The 22,668-nt window shown below is 48.1% G+C and overlaps 1 protein-coding gene across 10 annotated transcripts; it reads left to right on the top strand.

Moving 5' to 3' along the window:
• The first annotated feature begins 4,167 nt into the window (after window positions 1-4,167).
• On the top strand, window positions 4,168-22,170 carry ETV4 (ETS variant transcription factor 4). Of its 10 annotated transcripts, none has more exons than XM_035568381.2 (12): window positions 4,168-4,296; window positions 4,510-4,604; window positions 4,711-4,804; window positions 4,945-5,027; window positions 10,179-10,232; window positions 13,101-13,227; window positions 13,518-13,676; window positions 14,032-14,276; window positions 18,056-18,124; window positions 18,481-18,650; window positions 19,707-19,808; window positions 19,928-22,170. In XM_035568381.2, the coding sequence occupies exons 1-12, from the start codon at window positions 4,208-4,210 to the stop codon at window positions 20,147-20,149; spliced, it is 1,509 nt and encodes a 502-aa protein (XP_035424274.1). In that variant the 5' UTR covers window positions 4,168-4,207; the 3' UTR covers window positions 20,150-22,170. The 10 variants fall into 10 exon arrangements, with proteins under 10 accessions (XP_035424274.1, XP_035424273.1, XP_035424272.1 ...); XM_035568380.2 differs by having other exon boundaries at window positions 18,478-18,650; XM_035568379.2 differs by having other exon boundaries at window positions 4,708-4,804.
• Window positions 22,171-22,668: the final 498 nt, after the last annotated feature.

Genomic DNA, 22,668 nt, shown 5'->3' with positions numbered 1-22,668 from the left:
AAAGACTGAACAAAAGTCATCCTTGTAATTTAAATATTCATGCTTGAGAAAGAACTTGCTAGCAAGAAAACACACTGTGCATTTTAAACCCTGATCAATAACCTGTGTCTGCCAATTTTATCCATCCTGTTTCTAGGAATATGGACCAATTGTGCCAGATCAGCTTCTGGGCTTCCTTGGGCACAGCCTTTCTTTCACTTTGTCTCAAGATGAGTTATGATGGGGTCACTACCAAACATCCATCTTTGAAATCAGATGACATTGTTCCTTTTATTCATTCTAGCTAGTTTTGATGCTACAGCTTGCAAAATAAAAGGACGAGGAGCAGACTGTGACTTAGCTGACAATGCTTCTGATCTGTGGACATAATGTCAGGCAATTATCAGATAACATTGTTAAAACAAAGTTATGCTGATGGAGGGAGACTCACTCTAACAAAGAGCCTTACCACTTTTTTTTCATCTTAGTTTGCCAAAAATAGCAGTTCAAGGATAAAAACAGCCATTCCCATTACTAAAATAGATCAAGAACAGCAATAGCACCCCAAAATGCCCATTGATGAATGCATTAGGAAGTGTACTGCAGAGCAGCCTGCACGTTACAGAGTCAAAGCTCTCCAGCTCCATTTCGGTACAGATGTGGTCAGATGGCTAGCTGCTAAGCCCCACACTTTTAATGGTCCCTTCCTGACTATGTGGATTTGGTAAACCCCTATTAGGATTCTTGCCTGAGTCACTCTGTCAGCCTGGGAGGAAGACTGCAAGTACTCCAAGGCAAATATCTTTGCCCACATATTCTTCAGCTCCATAGGCAAAAGCTTCCATAGCCTGAAGGGTGTTACCAAGAGGCTGCTGCAGGGAGAGTAGAATGCAAGGGAGCTGTGACAGGCTCCAAGAGCTCAACCCCCAAGCCTTTCTTGTCAAGGCACAGACCATGACCATGCATGCTACAGGAGAAAAGTAGGCTAGCTAGCAAAGCAGACAAGGTATTTCCCCCTGGTAAAAGAAACAGCATCAGAACCCACACGTGTAATGCCTTTTGGACTCTCCATTAAAGCACAAGCAGAGTGAATCCCTCTAGGAATACTCTGTAACTGATGCTCCCTCTGGTTAGCTGCCCCTCACTGCTTCTCTGCAGTGTAAGAAGCCAGCTTGGCGTTCCTGCCACCCACCTGACAGCAAGAGGCAGAAGCAGGGGCTGAGCATAGCTCAGGGAGCATGCTCCTTCTCTCCAGGCTCTTTCCTGAGCACTGTCATTCATGAGGCTAAGTTAGAATTGCCCACAAATATTTAGCAAGTGTTTCCTGTGTCAGGATTTCTGTATTTTCTCAGATATTACAAAAGCTCACTAGAGAAAGATGGCTAACATCAACAGGCAATGAGTAGACTCAGCACCTTATTCACAATCCTCCTACCCAGGGAACAATAGGCTATTGGAGAGTGGCTGGGCTGATTTCACTCCTGATGGGAAGAAACCTGAGCTCTTCATCCAGCTGTTTCTTTATTTTTTTATAAAGGTACGGGTCTGTTCATGCTCTTTTCTACAGCACAGAGTTTTGTTGGTTTTTTTTTTCTTTTTTTTTTTTTTCCTTCTCATCTTGCAATTTACCATGTTCTAAGATGTATTATTTGTTTCTGTTGGTGTCAGGATCTATGATTGGGAACTTTACGTTGCACTAACCATAGCTGGTATGGACCACAGGGAATGTATCTGAAACTCAGGAATGGGTTTTCTCAAGCCTATACAATAGGTGGAAATAGTTAAATCATGGGGATTGACACAGAAGGATTAAACCCAGCACTAGTTAGCACTTAAAGAAAAAAAAGCTGTAAGTCCAGGGACGAAACATCCCAGGCAGCATGAATTACGTTGCTAGAGTAAATCTATTGCTAATACTTAGCAAGAAAGAGACAGCTTCCCTCTGGTTTGTATATCACTTCTGAACTCTTCACACACTCCACCACACAAAGAGAAAACTTCAGAAGGTAATTAATGATCCTGAGTACTAGTTTTTGAACCTATAAACAGTAATTCCAGAGCCCTATACGATCAGCTAACATCTGAAAGCAAACATATAACATATATATGCAACAAACACGTAAAAACGAGAGACAAATCATCAAGCAAGGAAACTACACAATCTGGTACCTATAACTTCTACTAACCTCTTGCTTATTCTGAGTGCTTCCCAGTGTGAAGTCAGCAGTCTTTTTAGGAACCCACACCTTTCTCTCCTGTTGCTTATAAACCCTGCATCCTCCATGCTACTAATCAACAACACTTTTACTATTTTAATAATGTGAAAACAAAAAGATGGATCTACTGAGGAGAGTACAGAGCACAGAAGGCAGTAGGTGGACAGGTGAGCAGATTTAAAGCATGACTTGATCCCCAAAGCTGTTGTTGTCATCATGGCTAAATGAAAGACTGGCCTTGCTCATGGTGAGGAGCTTCAGGTTCGTGTTGACCTCACTTAACTCACCATCAGGACCAGCTGTACAGGATAATGACAGCCCCATTCTAGTACTACACCTCTTGTATTGTTGATTAATGTTTTTGTTTGATTGTTTGTTGGATTGTTGGTTGGTTGGTTGGTTGGTTGGTTTTTGTTGTTGTGGTGCTGTGTTTTTGTTTTTTGTTTGTTTGCTTTTTCCTTTTAAGGTGAGGTACTATGTGCATCTATGAGTTCTCTGTTAACAAGGGCTGAACTGAGACAGAAATTTTATGTATTCTAAGGTGAAAGGCTGAGTCTGCTTGATACGGCATTCTTAGATCCTTAGATTATCTGACATTAACAGAGTCAAGTTCCAGTGTGTCTATACAGCCTCTTGTTCTAAGTGTGTCTCTGCACTTGACAGCAATAAAGAACGCTGGAAAGGTTGTTTTCATGTTACAGAGACAGGGGGGTGAAAAGAACCATGCTGGGACATAAGGCCTCTCCTACAGCAGCATTTCTGTTGCTGCCTGTTGAATGGGAAATTAGAACATCATAAAGTAAACAAATATTACAGTAGAAAATCCCATCCGCTTCAAAGCACAGCCGTATGTTGAAATCAGACCTGAAATAACAAAGGTTCCATTATCTGTTAACCAGGAAATGCAGCAGAAATAGGCAGGAGTCAAACTGTTCTTTTGCAATGATCTGTATAGGAAAAAGTGCAGAGCATGAGTATCTGATGACTTTGCAGAACACTTAAAGTATAAATTGCCTAACAACAATCTAACTGGGAGAAATATTCTCTTGTGGCTCTCCAATTAAATTAAATTAAAATTAACAGCCTGAATAGGTTGTTACAAATTATATAAACAGAAACAAAGTCAGTAAAACTCAAAAGTCAAAAGATTACCTTGTATGCTTTAGTGGCCTTCTCAGGTCAGAGTACGTTAAATTTCTAGTGCTGTATTTAACCACATATTTGCAATGTGTGGGGATGTGGGAGCAGTTAACACATTTTCATTCTGCTCCAATGAACAGGGTAAAATGGCATTTTGGTCAGGTTCCCTGACAGAGTGGGTTCCTGGTAACAGCAGAACTGCATCTTGATAGCAGAAAGATTAAGATATGTGTTGACTAGATGCTTAAACGTACTGTTTTCTATAACAGATACTCCCTTCACCACAGGCACATCAGTATAGGTTAACTGTAGAGAAAACTTGTCAAAAATGCAGTTTCCATTAAGCGTTAGGGATAACTTGGGCCTCTTGCCCCTTTAACATTTGCAAGAGTCAAACTGTTTTCGTTAGCTAAGGCTTTAATTATTTTAACTCCAGATAGATGAGTGAGATTTGTCCAAATCTTGTCGAAACTTGAAGGAATTCCTGAACAGAACAGCGTCTGAAGAGAAACAACCTCAAGACTGTTTTAAAACGACTGCTGCGTGGGTGAGAATTGGCAGGCCTGGTCGTGTGCCCCGCTGGGTGGGAGTCAGAGCGCAGGCTGAGCACGCTGCCAGGCGCAGCCCGAGCTCCTCCGCTGCCTTTCATGAATGAACTTCGGGAGTTTTTTTATGAATGGGCGCTCCGTCCTTGAATGAACACCCGAGCGCCGCGCGCTGATTGGTCCAGGCGGCTAAAGCCACGCCCACTCCCCCCTGGCCGAGGCCCAGCGCGAGCTGGGATTGGCGGGCGTGCCCGGCGCAGGGCTTCATTCAGGGAGTCAATGAAACAAAGGAGCGGGGAGCCGGGCCGGGCGGGCGGCGATGCGCCAATGGGAGCCCGGCCCCGGGCTCACGGCGGCCTGAGCGGGCGGGCGGGGCTGCCCCGGACTCCGCATGGGCCGGGAGCCGCCGCTACCGGGTGAGGCTCGGCCCGGGGACTCGTCCCGGCCAGGCGGGGGGCTCGTCCCGGTCAGGCGGCCTCGCTGCCGCCCGTTGATTCAAGTTTGGGGAGCGGTGAGGAGTCCCCCACCGGGTATACGGTTCCCCCCGCCCGGTGGGCTGGCCTCGGCAGGTGCGGGAGGCTCAGCTCGTTGTTAGTTTCCCCCCCCCTTGTGCCTCTACCCCCTCTCAGGTGCCCGCCGAGAGCCGGCAGCTCCGCGGAGGTAGCGCACGGGCGGCAGGATGAAGGGGTACCTGGACCAGCAGGTGCCGTTCACCTTCCCGCAGGTGAGTGGCGGCTCCGCAGGGCGGGGGGTTGGGAAGGGTTTGGGGGGTCTGGGCCGGGAGAGCCCCCGCTCAGAGCCCCCGCACTGATCCTCTCCTCCCGCAGCAGCCGCCCGGCCATGCGGGGCCCGGGTGCGGGGCTCCGGAGGGCGCTGGGAAGAGCCCCGTGGAGCCGGGCTTGCCGCCGGTGCAGGATTCGGAAGGTAAGGGTGGAGGTGGAGGGGAGGCTGGGGGTGGTGAAGGCTTCTGGGCAGGGAGCAGGTCCTCCCCCTGCGCCTCCGCCCCCACCTCCCCGTCCCGCCCGGCATCTCCGCCGCTGGAGCATCCTGCTGTCCCTCCCCAGCGCTCCACTGAGGAACCCTCTCGCTTTTCGTGCAGACCTCTTCCAGGACTTGAGCCAGTTCCAGGAGACTTGGCTGACAGAAGGTAGGCTCCTTCCCCTCGCTCTGTTTCGGTTTGTTCGGCTCTCGCTCGTTCGTCTTTCGGTGTTTGTTCTGCTCCTGTGCTTCGTTTGCCTAGCTCCAAACGCTGAGTGTTTTTTTTTCAGACTTGCCAACCTCTGGGCTGTGTAAATGAAGAAGCATGAATCACACTATTGTGCTGGGTATTTGCTTATGAATGGAACTTGGCTGTTAGCCCGTTTTCCTGGTTACAATTTTCGTTTCAGCCTCTACTTGTAACTGGTTTGATTTTATGCTAATGTGTTGCTTATCTTTGTTAGTTGCCAAAACATTGATATTTTCTTAAACAAACAATAATCTGTTATTTTAATTCGGGGAACAAGGTGCTTTTCTTAGGATTTTTTAAAGATAATTCTCTGAAAGGACCTTCCTGGAGTTTGTCTTTCTACATGCTGCTCAGTTTGAAGTCTAAATTGTTTTGCCTTTTGACTTCAAGGCAGAGGAAACTTCAAGGTCCAGGGAGTGCCGTTAATTCAAAGTGAAAGTGGTTCTAAACGGCATAATGAATTTGTTCTAATTCCAGTCCTACAAATGATCCCCTTTTCAGAAGAACTCAAAATGTATCCTCAAGTACAGACTTTTGATAAACATAAGAGCACTTAATACATTTAGGTACTTAAGAAATATTTAACAATAATATAAAAATATGCATGGTATTTTGAGCAGGGTTCTTTCCTTGAATCCTTCAACAAGTGAAGGACAAACCTGTCAAACAGTTCTCTCTATTTTTTTCTAAAAACCCTCAAAAAGGTAGTAACCTCAGTAAGGTTAGTAAGAAAAAAAAAAGTGTTTTATGTTTTTTTTCAAATTAAAATGAAATGTCATTGATCAGGCAGCATTCAAGGGTGTGAGGACTGTAAGGATGCAAAAGGAATTATCTGGAGGCTCATCTGGGATCGAAACAATTCGCTAATTTGGAGCGGAAAAATAGGTATTAATTGCTGGTCATCTGATCTGCTGAGTGTGCGTGCTTGCTTGAGACTGGTTTCTCTTAAATCTTCAAAAACCTTGAGCTGCCGATGAGATTTGTTTGCCTCAGAGTTGGATCGTGGTAGACTTTCAATTTTAGGCTTTCTAATATTTTAAAATAGCTCCTTAATCCAAAGAATTTGCGCACGATCACTACGATACGTCTGTCAGTAGCAGAGTGCTTGTAGAATGAATTCACCAGCACCCTGGGTGAAGAGAAGGTCATCGCAGGGTTTTGTAGCACTGAACGGAGAAAGGGAACCTGCTGTCATGTGGTTGATAAATCGTAATGCAAACCTTAGAAGAAAAGTAGCAGCACGAAACTGTATTTCCTAATGAATACCTTCCGCTTCTGGTAAGAAATCTTTAGTGGCTACTAGAGTGGAAGAAACTCTGGATTCTCCGAACAGCTCTGCCCTTTGCTTCCTGTCAGTGAATGGACTTTGTTTCCCTGAGTTCCTACCTTCTCACTTGATCTTTAGAAGTATTAATGCTCTGTAGCATCTTTTGTGCAAGGAATTTCAGGAACTTTGCCACTTCCTATGACTTTTTTCTTTGCAATACATCCGGCAATTATGCATTGCAGTCTTGATTTTCTGATGGGGACAGCTGAGTCACAGAGCATCCCAACAGCTTGTCAAAACCACACGGCTCCGAATGAGCTCCAGGTTTCCCATTACCTGCTTTTGTGCCATAAACATGAAGAGCAATACCCTTCCCACAGCAGTCAGTGCTTCATAAAACTTAATGAGATTTTTTGATGGAAATGCAGAGAGATTTCTTGAAATTACTAATGAATCTTCAGAGCTGAGAAGACAAGATTTCAATAGGGACAAAATTAAATGAGGGTAGAGTCCAGAAGTAACAATCGTTAAACTATGGTAGATACAAAAGACTTCAGAGATGGTTTCGTAGCAGGACCTAGTTTGGAAAGGTCACAATAGAATCTGGAGGATAAAAACTTGTTGAAGGCTATTGTTCTTTTTCTGTTTTGGCAAGTAGAATTTCCATTCCCGTATCTTTTTGTCTTTATTAGATTAAAATTCCAGGGTGGCTGCAAGAGAAACACTTGACTTTCTAGTAACTGGCAGTTGCAGTGCAAGAAATGCCCAGTGATAATGTCTATTGCATGCTTTCAGAAAATAGGAGGTGGGTTTCTTATACAGCTCATCACATCTGGTCACAGTCAAAGTGAGATTTTGAGGAAATTCAGTGTGTGTTTTAATCATCTGGCTTATGACTTTAGACATAGGCATAGGGACCTATTTTCTCCCATGGTGATTCCGACTCGCAGGATTTTAACAAAAAAAATGCTTTTGAAGCAGGGTATTTAGCTATTTTGGCTATTTTATTTTATTCTATCTTATGGTTACTTTTAAATTAAGGGGAAAAAATAGGAAGGAAGCAAATGTTAGATAGGAAGGAAGCAAATATTAGATACAAATTTACAACAAGCATTCAGCCATATGCGAAGTGTTAATAAAACTTCAACCACACATATACTTGAGTATATATGTATGAATATTTTTTTTTATGTGTGTGTGTGATTTCATTCATAGGGGTATCTTTGTTAGCTTCTTAAGAGTATTTTTAACAGTAGCAATTAACACCTGATTTCACTTTTGCGTAAAATACTATCTCCATATAGGTGGCTCTTAAAAGAAACAGATGCTTGAAAAACCCTAGGCCTTGTTACTAAAATTCTGAAGTCCTCGTCTACACTGTTTTAACCAGAATCTGTTAGAATGTGACATGGAGCTGACAGCTGCACAGAAGTGATTCTTTGAGTGAGGTTGTCAGCAATGCAATGGGCAGTAAGCTGAGAAATCCAAACTCAGCTCCTGTGGTGTGATCCCTGTTATTTCTCCTATTTTGATGTCACTTTTTCAAGGTAGTTCATAAAAGGAATTATGTAGGTTTGCTTCTGTTCCCCTTCTTTTACCACTTATGGTTCCCATTAGTTGTCATATAGGTTATTTTAAGGAGCAATGAGAAGAGCTTGGCTCCTTCCATTCTAATCCGCAGCCTGTCGTTAGTGCAGTATTATTCCCTGAGGTTTATTTTTGGCTTGTCTTGTCTAGCTCAGCTTCACGTGACTGAGATTACTGGGCTTCCATTCCTCATCTCCCTTTACTTTGACTACCTCACCTTTGCTTTAGAGCTAAGTGCAGTATTTTTGTTCGCTTTGCAATATCCCAAACTGGCTCTGTTGTGAACTAACAGCGATGCTATTTTCAGCAATAGTTTCCGAGAGGTTTTGTGAAATAAGCATCTTCTGCGAGTTCTCCCTTCCCTGCAATTAAAGGGACATAAAAGTAATTGTTGGAAGTAATAAAATATTATTGTAATGCGACACGTGCCATGGTTAAGGGTTCTCTCCATGGCAATTTCTCCTAGAGCCTACCTAGGTGCTCAGTTCTTTGTCAGGTCTGAATTCACCACGTCAGCCGCTGTCTCTGGGTAGTGGAGGGCTGCTCTGGGGGTGGACTGAAGCCATGTGAGCTAAGGAAAGAGAGGAGCAAACCATTCTGTAGGAGGGCGTAAGCGAGCTCGGTTGTATTTATGGTTGAAAAATCTGAAGGAATTGTTTCCTCTGCAAATGTGCAAGGGCAGAGCTGATTAATGCTTCACTTGGCAAATGAGGGAAGCAGAAACTGGAGAACATGCGTAGCTGGCTTCTGTGAAATCAGAAGAGCTAGTAACCAAAACAAACAGACCAGTACTAGCTGCATGTACCAAAATGACTTAATTCCTATTATAACATTTGATTTTGTGTTAGAATAATCTGTCAAGGGCACCTGTGCATCTTGCAATAAAACTTTTCCCTCTTCTGGGCAGTTTCAGTATGTTTTAATTCCCTATTCTGAAATGGCTTCAAGGCAACCCGGGCATGGGCTAAGGCCACATCGAGGTAGGTGATCCATGAACGGGCTGATCAAAGGTGGAGATGAGAAAAGGCAGGCAGCTGCCTACAGGCAGGTGAGCAATTCCATGTTCCAATGGAATATGGAATTCCAATATTTTAATTTAAAATAAGTATTTTAATTTAAAATAAGTATTTAGTCCAAAGAGTGATGAAGTACACAGGGGAAGGCTTTCCTCGTGTCTTCGATGTCGATGCTCCGGGAATCTCTCACCAGCTTTTTTTTTTTTTACAGCTTTAGCAAAGTCTAGTCATGGAAATCAGAATTACTGAATGTGAACCCCTGGGTCATCCAGTGGCAACAAACTACAGACAGCGTGCTTGTGTCTGTGCATGCCACGAGCCTCTCCAGTTTGGCTACAGGAGGCTTTAGGCATGAAGCTTCTCAACATCATTGAGATGCTAATGTTGCTAACGACTTACCACCTTCAGCAACATCTTGTAGGGGGTGTGCTGCTGCCAGGTAAATGGGGCCTCTGCAGGCTTTCAGATGTCTTTTAGACAGTCTTGGAAATACCAGCGAGGTTTAAGAAACCGCAGTATTCTTGGAGTGGTGCTAACAGTGCTGTCCACAGGGCAGAGGCTTAGAAATAAGCTTTACAGCATTGATCACTGGGGAAAGAGCAGTGCTTTGTAGTCAGGCTTGCTCTTACATTTCCCACTTACAAAATCATACATACATGCACGGCGTTATTTATAATTTCTCTCTCCTGCTACTAGGTTATATTAATTTTTTTTTTCTTCTGAAATATTCTCTTTCTGCTGATCTACATACTGTAGCCTATTCTGCTAGTGCCAAGCTACCCACTGCTTCTGGAGCTACTGAAAGGGTTGTTTCTGTTGAAGGCATAGATGTTCCCCATTCTCAGCGCTCTGGCGTAACCCTGCCAAATCTATCAGCTGGTAATTATTTTCCCCCTGCTAAATGCTTAAAAATCTCTGCATATGATGTTGCTAAGGAAAAATGTGAGCCTTGAGCTAATAAACTTGGTGTCCTTTTTCTCTCCAAGGTAAGAGAGCAAGAAAGTGGCAGGCTGATGCAGCACAACTGCAGGCAGAGGAATGGGATTCATTAATCCCAGAGGGAAAGTAGCCTTAGTCACTAAAGTGCATCCCTGCGGAAAGCTCAGATCTTTCCTGCATAGACTTATTTCTACCTTACTGTTAATTACACCGCGCAAAGTGCCAAATCTAATTCTCCTCTCTCTCTCCCTCCCCCGGCAGCTCAGGTTCCAGACAGCGATGAGCAATTTGTGCCTGACTTCCATTCAGAGAACCGTAAGTAGCGCAGGGGCGACGGACGGACGGTGCATCTCAGACGGTGCATCTCGGGGGAGAAGGGCGGGAGACACTTCACCCAAACGAATATGTAAATGCAACACGCAGGCATTGAGGCTGCAGTGCTCGTCCCTGCCTTGTTGTGACAAAGACAAGAGACAAAAAAACTAACTCTCCCCATCTAGACAATGTAAAGGTATGTGGGTGGTGGGAGCTACCAGTCCCTTGCGCTGACTGCTTCCAGCAGATGTCTTGGTTGGTGTGTATGTGAATAATTAGCTATCCCTGAAGAGCTTAGAAAGTGCATTTGTATGATATTCAAAGGCAGAATTTGAGCAATTTCCCCCCAGAACAAAAGGAAGGGGGCTGTACATGGAATTCCAGGTGCTGTACGTGGAATTCCAGGTGCTGCGTGCCCCCGGGTGCTGCTCTGGGGCTCACCTGCGTGGCCTCTGGCTGAGCTCGTGCTGCCAGCACGGGCTCTCCCTGCCCCGAGGAGCCATCTGTTGAAAACATGGCACATGTTTGCACAGGGGCGTGTGAAGCGCACCGCAAACATTTGCTCTGAGACCTGGGCAGAGTGTTCACCTTGCAGAGGAGCTGAGCGTTGCGCAGGTCCAGGCGTGGGTCTAGGAACCTTCCCCACTGGTGCTGTACAACAATTCCTGCTCTTCTCACGCTGGGCCTGCTTCAGCCGGTCCTCACAGCGTGCTGCCAGCTCAGATGGAGCCCGGTGCTGAGCCTAGTGCTTGGTGCTGACCAAGCCTACGCACTTGAAATTAATCCAGACCGTTCGGAATAGCTGCGGGAACCCGGAGCCTCAATTTCAGCGGCGTGTCAGGGCTGCGAGAAGATGCCTCCCCGTCCTCTGGGCACGCACGCCTGGCAGCTCAGGGAGCAGAGGTGCTCCTTTAAAGCTGCTGCAGTCGATTTTGCTCGCCAATGCCCCTCTCTGCCTGGGGCACTTTTCCCTGTGAAAACCAAAATGAAGCGCTTTGACGCGGTGTTCTCGCCTACCTCCTTCCCCGCCTTGGCTCTGGCGTGCTCTCTGAGTCATGCAGCTTGTTTCTTCCTCTCTTTGACCTAGAACTGAGGAGAGGGCTGCTCCCATGTTTCACTCCGAATGAATGAGCCGGTTGTAATGCGATAGCCTGTTCCAGCTATTAGGGGCCGGAAAGAATTGGCTGCTCCTAGCACATTTAGCTTCTCGAGGCTTCAATGGAGCTCAGTGTACTGGACAGAGCTTTTTTTTTTTTTTGCTTTTTTTTTTTTTTTCTTTCCGAAGCCTCAGCCAAAACATCAGCATTTTTAGATGGGTTCTGTCCATCCCTTTACTCTGCACGCTGAAAAGAGCTGCTCAGGGCTGGCTGTGGGAGCCCCTTGTCCCTGAGGAGGAGCAGGAGCCAGAAGCAATACGAGGCTCTGGTCTCTTATGGATGGATTTATTCCTACTGATTGTGCCGGGCTGTTTGGAGCCGTTTGGGTCCTGGTGTGATGCAGAGGGTGAAGACGGGCTTTCCTGGGGTAGGCTGAATCCCAAGGCAGGCAAAAGGAGTCAGACTTGTGGTTTGTTTTTTTTCCTTTCTTGCTGAGAAAAACTATTTTTGGGAGGTGTGTTGGCAAACTGAAGTGGCCAGAACCTCCTGTGCTGAGAGAGGCAGCAGCATTTTTGCTAGCAGCCTGCTACAGTGCTTCTGAAGGCGCAGAGAGGATTTGCAGGGAGCAAGAGCTGTCCTGAGGGTGGTTGCTGCTCATATGGCTTGGGTTAGTGCTGAAAGAAACCCAGCGAAAGTATGAGCTGTATGAGGTATTTGCAGCTCAGGATGTGACCTTCCACCCTTGGAACTGTAATCACAGCTCTGAGCATCCCACTCCTCGTAAGCAGTGTTGTGGCAGCTCGAGAGGTGGGAGTAAACTGGCAAACGGGGACCGCAGCGAGCCTTAGGAAGAGCTTACGGTTTTGATTTGGAGGACAGACCTCTCCCTTGTTTGAAAAACAAGGCTAGACCTTTGTACCTTTCTGGGGTTACTCTTCTTTCCTTCCCAAGTGTCAGCAGCCTCCTAACAGCAGTAGCAGAGCCCAGAGGCAAAGGCAGAAGATGATTACTGTGCCCTGCAGCCAGGATGAGGTTTTCTGATGAACTAGTGAAGGAAGTTTTTCTCCCTGCTGGATTTAATTAAGCACAAGAAGTAACAATACCCACATCCTGGTGCTGTAAACTGCAGCCCACGTTTGTTATTCATGAAATTCTAACCAGCCCAGAAATATTCCTCCTTGTATGCACCAGGGATGGAGGGAGGCTGCGGAGAGGACTTGCAAGCTGCTCTTCCAGCTTGGAGGTGGCTTATAGTGAAAGTGGGGGCTTGGAAGTCAGGTTTCTGCTTTGTACTCTGCTTTAGCACTGATGTAGCTCGTCTGGAATAGCTAATACAAAATAACATATAATAATATATCTGTATAAATTGGTTAGTGCTTCTGGAAATGCTACTTCTGTGAGGTGTCTGTGTGCAAGGTAGTCTGGTGACAGCCTGTAATAGGATGCAATGTCTATAATGGTATTTTCCCACGGAAGGCTTTCAGCTCATTAGCTTTGTCTGCAAAAACCTTCATTTTTTGTCCTACAAGACAAGCTACGCTATCAGGAAATCTGCAGCACAACATCATAGAAGTATGTTAGAATTTGATGTGGTGTTGCATGGTAATGCTGCCCACAAGACTTGATTACCAGGTGTGTTAGCAAAGGAGCACTTTTTGTGCTTTGCTTTTGTGTGCTCAAAAATAGGATTTTTGAGGCAGGGGACTTGTTTATGGGACTCTCTCCGTAACCAAGAAAAACTTCAGCTGGATTTTTCACATCTCCCCCACAGTAGCTTTTCACAGTCCTCCTGCTAAGATTAAAAAGGAGCCGCAGAGTCCCTCCTCGGACCCCACGCTGTCCTGCAACCACAAGCAGCCATTCCAGTACCGCAATGGCGAGCAGTGCCTTTATGCCAGGTAACGCCGCTTCGCCAGGCGCCTACGGGGAACTGTTTCCTAAAACAAAGAGCTACCACGTTATCTGATGGGGTGGTGTCACCACCATCTGGCCTGGCTGCTGGGTGAGGGGGGGGGGGTGCTGCAGTACAGATCACCCCGGGGTTGGTATCTCCAGTGCGTGGGGTAGCTCAGAGCCATGGGGAGGGGATCTGGGCCAACACCTTCTCGTTTCCCTATTGCTGTCCTGTTGCTGAGAGCAATGTTGACTGCAGAACTGTAACGCTGCGATATCCGTTTGACTGTCCCAGTGCCTATGATCAGCCCAGACAAGTCGGAATCAAGTCCCCTGACCCAGGAACCCCGATACAGTCACCGCTCCAACAGTTCCCTAGACAGGACCGGAGCTTCCTGACCCCTGCGGGGCCACCCCACCCCACATCCAGCTGTGGATACCTCATCGAAAACAGGTGAGTTCCTGCTAGGAGGAGCAGCTGCTGGCCAGGCTTTGGTGGTTCAGAACAGGAGGGGCTGTAGCATCTGGATCCAAGTGCTCAGCTTCCAACAACCTCAGGATCCCAGGAAAAAAAAAAATTGCTAAAGCACCTGGGACCCACAGCTGCTGCTGCCGCCTGGGGTTTGAAGAGGAAGCCTACAGCACTGAGCCCACCATGGCAGATGCCTGCTGCTGGGTCCCTTCCTTGCCCCATGCAGCTCCTCCAGCCCACGTAACAAGCAAAACAAGGCAGCTTGCCCCCTGAGCAGCCCTCCTGCAGCTCGGAGAGCCAGGCAAGCAGCCATCCCACAGCCTCTCCCCTCTTCCAGCTCTGCCTACCAGCCGCCCGTGGAGATGTGCCGCTCCTTCCCTTCCTCGCAGGGCATGGCCCGAGAAGCCCCCGTTGGCTACCAGCGCCAGCTGTCCGAGCCCTGCCTCCAGTACCCTCCGCAGGGCTTCAAGCAGGAGTACCACGACCCGCGGTACGAGCAGGCAAGCCAGGCGGGCAGCAGCTGCCAGTACCCAGCAGCCGTGGTGATCAAGCAGGAGCAGGTGGACTACATGTACGACTCAGGTATAAACCGGGTTTTATCTTCAGGGGGGTGTGTGGTCTGGCAAACTGGCTGTGGAGTAGGAAATGCAATTAATTTGGACTGCTTAGTGTGCCCAAGAGAAGCTCGGGACGTTCACTTCCCATACAATGTTCTGGGAAGACATTTCTGGTAGAGTGGAAACGAGATACAGGAGCTCGAAGGTGACGTTAAACCTACTCAGTAGATTTAAGGCATGTTTTTATTTTATTTTTTTTTCCTCAAGGGAATAAGCAGCCTTTAGGGGAGACTTTGCAAATTTTTAATCAACCCAGAACAACTCGGGTTATTCTTAAGGGTATTTTAATAGCTCTGGAAATCAAACTTTTTTCCTTGTCTTGTGGTGAAGGTGAAGGTCTTCGGACAAAAGCTGCTTTTGACAGTGTGATGTTAAGCAGCTTTTAAATTAAATAATGATCTCCTGGCCCACTGCTTTCCAGTGAAGCTCAGGAACTGCCAGACAGTGCTCATCATGATGTCCCAGTCTGTCTGGTGAAGTCTGAACCATTTTTGTCCTGCCCATAGCCCTGCGAGGCTGGATATCAGAGCAGCACTGGCATGCAAGATCACCTTCATCAAAAGCTAAATCTGTAAAGCTTGATAAAGGTGCACTGTGTTTGTAGATAACGAACATGGAAAATGATCACGCAACGCCATGCCTCGTCTCAGCCAGGCTGGATCACTGCGTTAATAAATAATGGCAATTCCATTTCCATTAATGGAACCAGCCCCGGCTTCTTGGCTGGAGCCCTGACTCCTGCAATCTCTAAAAACACTTTGGCACCTGGCCAGCCCAATGCATTTGGGAGGTTTGGACAGAAATCTTACATTCTTAGATATATTTTTATCTGGTCAGATAATGCTGATCGTTCTGGTTGGATTCCAAAGATGAGCCCTTAAAGGAAAGGAGCTTGCTCATGGGGGTTGGCTGAACTCACTGAAGGACTGGCAGAGAAAGTGGAATCAGGGCTTCTGCCTCACGTTCACTTTCTGCCCTAGGAGTATCCTAAGGTTCTCTGACATCTCCCTAGCAATGTATAGCTGCTGCCGCAGAACAGGCAATGATGCACGTGAAAATGTACAGCAAAGGAAACAGTTTGCCCCATTAACAAGAAATCCTGTGAGCCTCTGCTCCAGATTTGTGCTGCTCAGTTCCACGATTTGGATTATGCCTGGTGCACGTTACAGATGTGCAAACAAACACACAGGGATGGACATAAGCAGAGAAACTTTCTCCTAGCTCAAGGCAGTTAGAGGACGGTTTATGCCATGTAACTTAGGAGCTTGAAACTCCCTTATGTCTTTGTATTTAATGTTATGGGGTGGTCTCACTGTTCACGTAAATGTCAAAAGCTTATGAAGGACTTGGATTCAGTAAAAACACCCCCCCAGGGGAATAGGCTTCACAGGATAATATGCAGTGTGTAAAGAGGTCTTTTTTCTCACTTTAAATTTACCTTTATCCCCCTGTTCATGTGTCATAAGAGACCTCACAAACAGAGGAACACAGAGATGAATCTCAACACTATTTCTACTCACTTCATATGGATGTCATTCAGAAACCGTAGCAGTGACTAGGTAAAAGTCCCTAAACCAGACGAATTGATATGCTGGAGAGCTCTGTGCAGTGAGCTCCACCACCAGCCACTGAAGTTTCCCACTCATGACACTAGAACTGGAGGAGAGGATGTTCTGGTTTCACAGGGAGTTTTGGCCTTCAGGGGGTTGTGTGGGCCGCTAGGTAGCAGAAAGGGAGAAAAGTGAGGTCAGCTTTAATGGATTTACACCAAAAACCTTCTGTAAATGACAGCAGAAAGGAAGGAATCAAATATCTTGGAGCCCGTACAGAAAACCCATCTCGGATCCCCGCAGCAGGAGGTGACCTTCGAGCCCTGGCAGAGGAGAGGGGCGCTGGGTGCAGGGGTTGTGCTGCGCGACCTCGAGCTGCGGCTCACGGCGCTGCCTGGCCCCGTGCCTCTTCCCTGAATCCCTGAATGGAGGCAGAGGAATTTCATTCACAAAATGGAGGCGTCGGGAGATGCAGCGCTCCCAGCCCGGCTGCCCGGGGATCAGCTTTCACCGCTGACAGCGGCTGCTGCTGGAAACCCGAGTGCTGCTCCCCGCAGCAGCTCCCCGAGAGAGCTGGTGCCCCGTGCGAGATAAACCTGCTCTGTTCTGACAAACAGATCCTGAAGTCTAAAACCAAAAGAGGCTGAAGAGACTCGGGTGGCTAACAACAGCCTGGCCCTTTCCAAGGGCGTGTGAGCATGGAGCTGGGTCTGAGCTGTCTGAGCTACGTGTGCTGAGCTGCCTCGGGCCGAGCCAACCTCCACCTGCTGCTTCCCATAGAAACAGGGCACACAGAGCAAATAGCAGAGACTTCAGAGGATCACAATAGAAATAAAGTTTATAGTTCCAAAAATAGCTCTCTAGACACCAGAGCAATCAGGTAATTCTCTTATATTCCACGAGGGGTAAATCTTATTTTTTTTTCTGCAGACCTGTCCAAAGACTTGCTGCCCTGACATCACTTGCCCGATACGCTGTTCTAGAGGGAGTGTTGCCTCTGGTGTCCTGGTGTTTTAATGGACACTTTGAGTTTGGTCACTTTAGAAGAAATAAATACGTAAAGAAAAAGCTCCCCCGAGAGCAGGGAACGCATCTCTGCTGATACTACACTTTCACTGGGTCCTTCTGTCCAGACAGGGGAAGAAAATGTGCAAACCCCGAAGAATGCCTTTTTGAGCGTAGTTTATGATTGTAATAACGCACAGTCTGTCAGCTCAGAGTACCCTTCCGCCCTTAGCATCAGCAAAATGTCTGCTGAAGACAGTGGCTTTACACAGGAGCATGAAGGATACGAGGTAAATCTTTCCAAAGCTCCCTGTTACAGCTTCCATTTTGGCTGTGGACAGAAAATAGGTTTGTTTGAGAAAATGTGGGATTTGGAGACAAGATATAGCGGATATAAATTACCATGCCCAGGCAATGATACATGCTGCACAGAGATCTTAAAAAGACCCGCTCGTTTGCAAACTTAGCTGAGAAAATGTAAAGGCAAAAATAATCTCTCTGGGAGAACTCCCTATCTTGATGGGAAGAAGGCAGGGAGACGTAAGATAGGAGATTTCTGAGATGCTGCCTGTAGAAAACATTCAGATGCTGCTGCTCTCTATTAACACCTTTATAATGCCCCCTGGAAAAATGTAATGCCTTTCACAGGTGAGAACCTGTGAGAACAGTAACAGGGCACAGAGCTCAAGCTTAGTTTGAGGTAACTGAGGGAGAGGAATCATGCAAACCCAGCCTGTTGTCCCAGAGTGTCCGAGAATTTGCGTTTAGGGTGGCATGCAAGTGACTGGCTGTTCTGCAGGAAATCGTGTGGTACCATCCCAAAGATTTACCCGGCTAATTGTGATCAAAAGCATGGAGAAGCTGAAGTTTGTCATGGCATGGCTGCGGCGTAAAAGGGACCGGTCTGTCGCTGCCCTTTAGGAGGGCCCTAAGCGGGTGTTGGTTTGACGGCTGCACTTAGGTGCCCACCTCCGGAGAGCAGGATTGTTCTGCCTCCTGTGCTTTGCACTGAAATCAGTTTAATTGTTCTGTTGCTGTTCCTTGATGCCTTTCCGTGTATGTAAATATTGAGAGTTATCCAAACTATCTGAATATGTGAGGAACTCAGCGACTGTCATTCCTTCCCTGCGCCGCATTGCGCTCTGCTTCTCCCCTGCCCCTGACGGGCTGCGTGGTTTTTCTCTTTCAGGCTGCAGCTACGACAAGCAGATGAGATCCTTCTCTGATGACGTCTGTGTGGTTCCAGAAAAATTTGAAGGTCAGAGAAAACTAACTTCTAGTTTTGCTGTGAGACAGGGTTATTCAGCATCTTTGCTAGCCGCTTGACTGCTGTCTGCGTGGTTCATTGCGCTGTTTAGCTGTGGTTCATACTGCCATTTTGGCATTTTGTGCCTTTGTAGCAGAAAAGGCCTTCTGGCGTCCATAGCTTAATTGTGAGGTGCATCAGAGCTCCTCCTAGAAGAGCTACTGGTGAATTTGCTGCTCTGGTTTATATGAACTGAAATATTCTGGGTGCATTTTTGTGAAATCGCTTTCTTTGCAACTGTCTTTTTCTTTTTTTTTTTTTTTTTCCACTGTTACCCTTAGAAACAGCTTGTTTCTCCTTCTCAGCAGGAGACATTAAACAGGAGGTCGGAGGGTACCGGGAAGGACCTCCCTACCAGCGACGGGGATCTCTCCAGCTCTGGCAATTTCTTGTGGCTTTGTTGGACGATCCGACCAATTCCCACTTCATCGCCTGGACTGGAAGAGGCATGGAGTTCAAGCTGATTGAGCCAGAGGAGGTGAAACCATCTAGCTTCTCCGCAGGCTCAGGGGAGCAGCTGCTGGTTCTGAGCATGCAAATTCCCAGGTGGTTTTCCTCTGCCCTGCAAAGGCTCCTGCCTCCCAGGGGTACTGGCTAAACCCTGCAGCAAGCCCAGGTTTTCAGAAGAGGTCCAAGCACCTGGGTGACACCCGTGTTAGCTTGAACAAAGGCTGGCTGTAGGTTTAGGGTCTCGGCAATGCAGCGAGCCAAATCACCCTGTCTCCACTTCCCAACGCACGACACACTTCAGTCCCCAGCTCGCAGTGATCTGTGCTGTCTCCTCATGCTCCGTGCCTGAGGCTGGCATTGAGGTTTGGGGTTTTGTACCCTACTGATCACGGAAGCTTTCATGAAAATCTGAAAGAAACCATGGCCTAGTCTAAAGGTATTTCAGTATCAAAAATAATATTAACTAAGGTGTCATTTCTAATGTCACCATGTTTCAAAAAAAAAAACAGAAGCCAACCAACCAAAAAACCAATTCCACCTGACGATGTTCAGGAGACTTTTGGAATGTGTTCGTGTCTGATTAGAGCTGCTTGTAGCCTTGTTCTTGCTGCATACCACCTTTTTGGGCACTTTCCAGTGCGGGTGAGTTGTTTCAGTGGGCTGACCTGCTTACAAGAGATTCCTCGGCCTCGTGGACAAAGCTGAGCTCCACGTAGTAGGAGTAAGAGATGCATTGCTCTTCCAGTGGAGGAGGGCTCCCGGTAAACTTGTCTGATTCTTGCAGATCAAGTGTAGCACAGGATGAAGCAGTCCTTTCGCATGTCAGAGTACTTGAGGATGAGAAGTGGGGGCAGCAAAACCGAGCTCTGCAATGGCAGGAAAAACGTCTCTGCTTCAGTCTGAGTTCTGCTCTCCCTCTTGAAGAGCTGCTAAATAAATATCGAGCCTATTACTTAAATGTTATAAGGGTTGATATGTGCTTTGGCGTGGTCCTAGTCCTCAAAACAGAAACAGCTGGGTAATGGCCTTTTGCCCTTGGGCTGGGCTCACAGACATCCACGTGCTTTGTGGCTTTATCCTGCAGGTAGCCAGGCTGTGGGGGATCCAAAAGAACCGGCCAGCCATGAACTACGACAAGCTGAGCCGCTCCCTTCGCTACTATTACGAGAAGGGCATCATGCAGAAGGTCAGTTTGCAAAGCAGCCTCTTGTGAGGCTCTGATGGTTTTGCAAGACTGCTCTGGTGCCGAGAGCATCGCTCTGGTGCCACCCGTGTGCCTGCAGGATTCTCCTCTCTTCCCTGCAGGTGGCTGGGGAGCGCTACGTGTACAAGTTCGTGTGTGAGCCCGAAGCCCTGTTCTCTCTGGCCTTCCCCGATAACCAGCGGCCGACTCTGAAGGCCGAGTTTGACCGGCAGATCAGCGAGGAGGACACGGTGCCTCTGTCTCACCTGGATGAGAACGCCCCTTACCTGCCGGACCTTGGGAGCCTCCCCCCACAGCTTTATGGCAAAGGCTACACCTATTAGTGCTGCTGGGAGCCGGCTGCCACCCCTGCTTGTGTATATAAGGAGATGTCTGGTTAGTATTCAACCCATATAGGCATTTTCCCAGGCCAGCCTGAGGCCGCACTGAACGGCGAATACCTGCCATGGTCAGGAAAAGGGTTGGGGTAGATGTGTGGATAACCAGCTGGCAGCTGACAGGGATCCTGGGTGCTTGCAGTGCCACCCTCGTGTTTGGCAGGATGGGACCGGGTCTCAGCGATGCAACCGTCTTCCGAGCAGGGCAGCTGCAGCTTCAGCAGCACCTCGGGTGGTTGCTGCCTCTGGCCAAACTCGCCTGCTGAGCCCCTCTCTTTGGCGAGATGTTCTCCTGCTCAGCTTTTTCTCAGCTATGAGGATGCTACGGTGCTGCTGCTGGTTCTGCTCCTCTGGTCCTGAGCCTCTGGATGCCCTGTCCTCAGCAAGGGATGGTTCGGACCTGCACGGACTCACCTCTGCAAGGCCAGCCTTGCCTTCACCCCAGAGGGCTGTGCCACGAATCAGGCGCCTTCCCTGTGGACTGCTCTGTGGGAATGGGGAACGCTCGTCCTGTTTGTGCATGCTCCTGCCTCGTCACCTCCCTGCCCATAATATTCCCTGCCAGGGCTGTCTGGTATGTTGGCGCTCTGTCTGAGCAAGGCAGCTGGAGACGGGGACCAGGACGAGAGCGGGCCTGGAGCACACAGCCCTGCTCCAGCGCAGGGGAACTGCAGAGCTGCCTCATGGCATGTTTCTGGGGTGCAGGTCAAAGCCAACGTCACCGTCAGGTGGGGGGATTGCAGGAGGCAGCCAGCCCTGGGCCACCAGTCCCTCTGAGTGGCGTGGTTATTCCAGCGTGAACGATTTCTACAGCAGTCCTCAGGATCTGTGAAGAGCTGGCAGGCTCCCGGGCTTGGCTGGAAAAGCAGCTGAGGCAAGAAAAGAACCTGGTGGGGCAAGTTAAGAAAGAGCTGTACAAAGTGACCTAAACCAGAGTTCTTAAAATTTCAGTTTAGACTTAACCACTGCAGGCGTTTGCCTGTTTGAAGGAAATTCTGCTGCGTTGGGAGGGCAGATATCTCTGCAGCCAAACGCAGCGTGTGCAGTTGAACCACTCTTTGCTTGTTTTTCCACAATAGTGAAAATTTACAACGGGCACCACATCCCCAGTGAGATGTGCCATGCTTTTTAATTAGGTGCTCCGGCCGTGCGCCCAGCTAGACAAGGAGGAGTACAGTGAACCCATACAAAAAAAAAAAAAAAAAAAAAAGCCTTTTTCCCTCAGCTTTGGATTGACGTCCTCGTTGCTGAATACGGAGCCTTGCCAATGCCTGGAGAGAGAGGAAACTGTGTGTTGAGTGAAAGCCCGATTTCCCCCACTGCCTCACCCCTGCATGGCTAATACCAGCCCTGCCAGCCTTGCTCCTGGGCCCAAGGCCAGGGAAAGCAGCTCTCCCTGCCCCAGGCGAGGCCAGGGATGTGGGGCAGCCTCCTCTGCTGCTGCCTCCTTGTGCCCAGAGCCCTGGGCAGCTCCTGGCCCTCCTGCCTTGCCCTGCTCCCACCAGGTGCCTCTGGTGTCCCAGAAGTGAGGGGGAAAGGAACCCTGCCATTGGTATAATCTGCCTTTACTATTTATGAGTGTAAAAATACTATAATTAATAAATTGGTCTATGTCTTTGGCCAGCGGCCCTTCATTCAGCCCCTGGCTGGTCCTCTCTTCCCCTCCGCGCTGGGTTTGCCCAGCTTGCAGCCCTGGGCAGCTAAGCGAGAGTATAGGGAAGGGGACTCACTTCTGGATTTTGGTGGTGTTCCAGAAACAAACGCTTCCCTCCCTGGATGTCCTCCCAGGATTAACTCCATCCTAGCTGAAACTGGGACACAGGCAGTCGCACTCACAACCCAGCCTCAACGCTCCCCCTAACACCCAACCTCTGGCTGCAGCGAACGCTGCCCACGCTCCCACCCTGACCACGCACCAGCCGCTGAGATGAGCTCCGTGGTTTTAATTAAAGCAATTTCTCCTTGCACCTTGTCTCTGTCTTGAGCACACGGTTATACAGGCGTGGAGGGGCCCTGTCCTGCTGCATCTGCCTCCTTCCTCAAGGCAGACAGATGTTTCCGAGGGAAGTGTTCATGGTAATGAAAAGCTAAACTGTAGGTGTGGGATGGACCCTGCTGTGTTACTGTTATTTCCCAACAAATGCAGCTGGTAGCTTGCTTTGATTTGATAGCTCCTTCTTCAGGACTCCCAAAGCGTTTTGTGTTTGTTGTCTGCTATTCTTCGGGCTACCCTCTCACCCAGCCAACCTTCCTTCCAGAAAGGGAATTCGGGGGGCTGATCCCCCTCTGCCTGAAATTGGAGCCCCACGTTTCGCTCGGATTTGTCAAGTCAGCGCTCAGATCGATACCGCGCGGAGCAGTTCTGGGAATCGGCGAGATCAGGTTCTCAGAACTGAAGGGCGGTGACCTCCGAAGGGCAGAGATTTATAACAGCAGCTCGGAGAGCAGGGAGCCTCTGAACGCAC

Source organism: Cygnus atratus, chromosome 25 (assembly GCF_013377495.2).
Source record: "Cygnus atratus isolate AKBS03 ecotype Queensland, Australia chromosome 25, CAtr_DNAZoo_HiC_assembly, whole genome shotgun sequence".
Lineage (NCBI taxonomy): Eukaryota > Metazoa > Chordata > Aves > Anseriformes > Anatidae > Cygnus > Cygnus atratus.
Note: the sequence above shows the minus strand (reverse complement) of the source record. Positions and strands in the feature narration are given on the sequence as shown.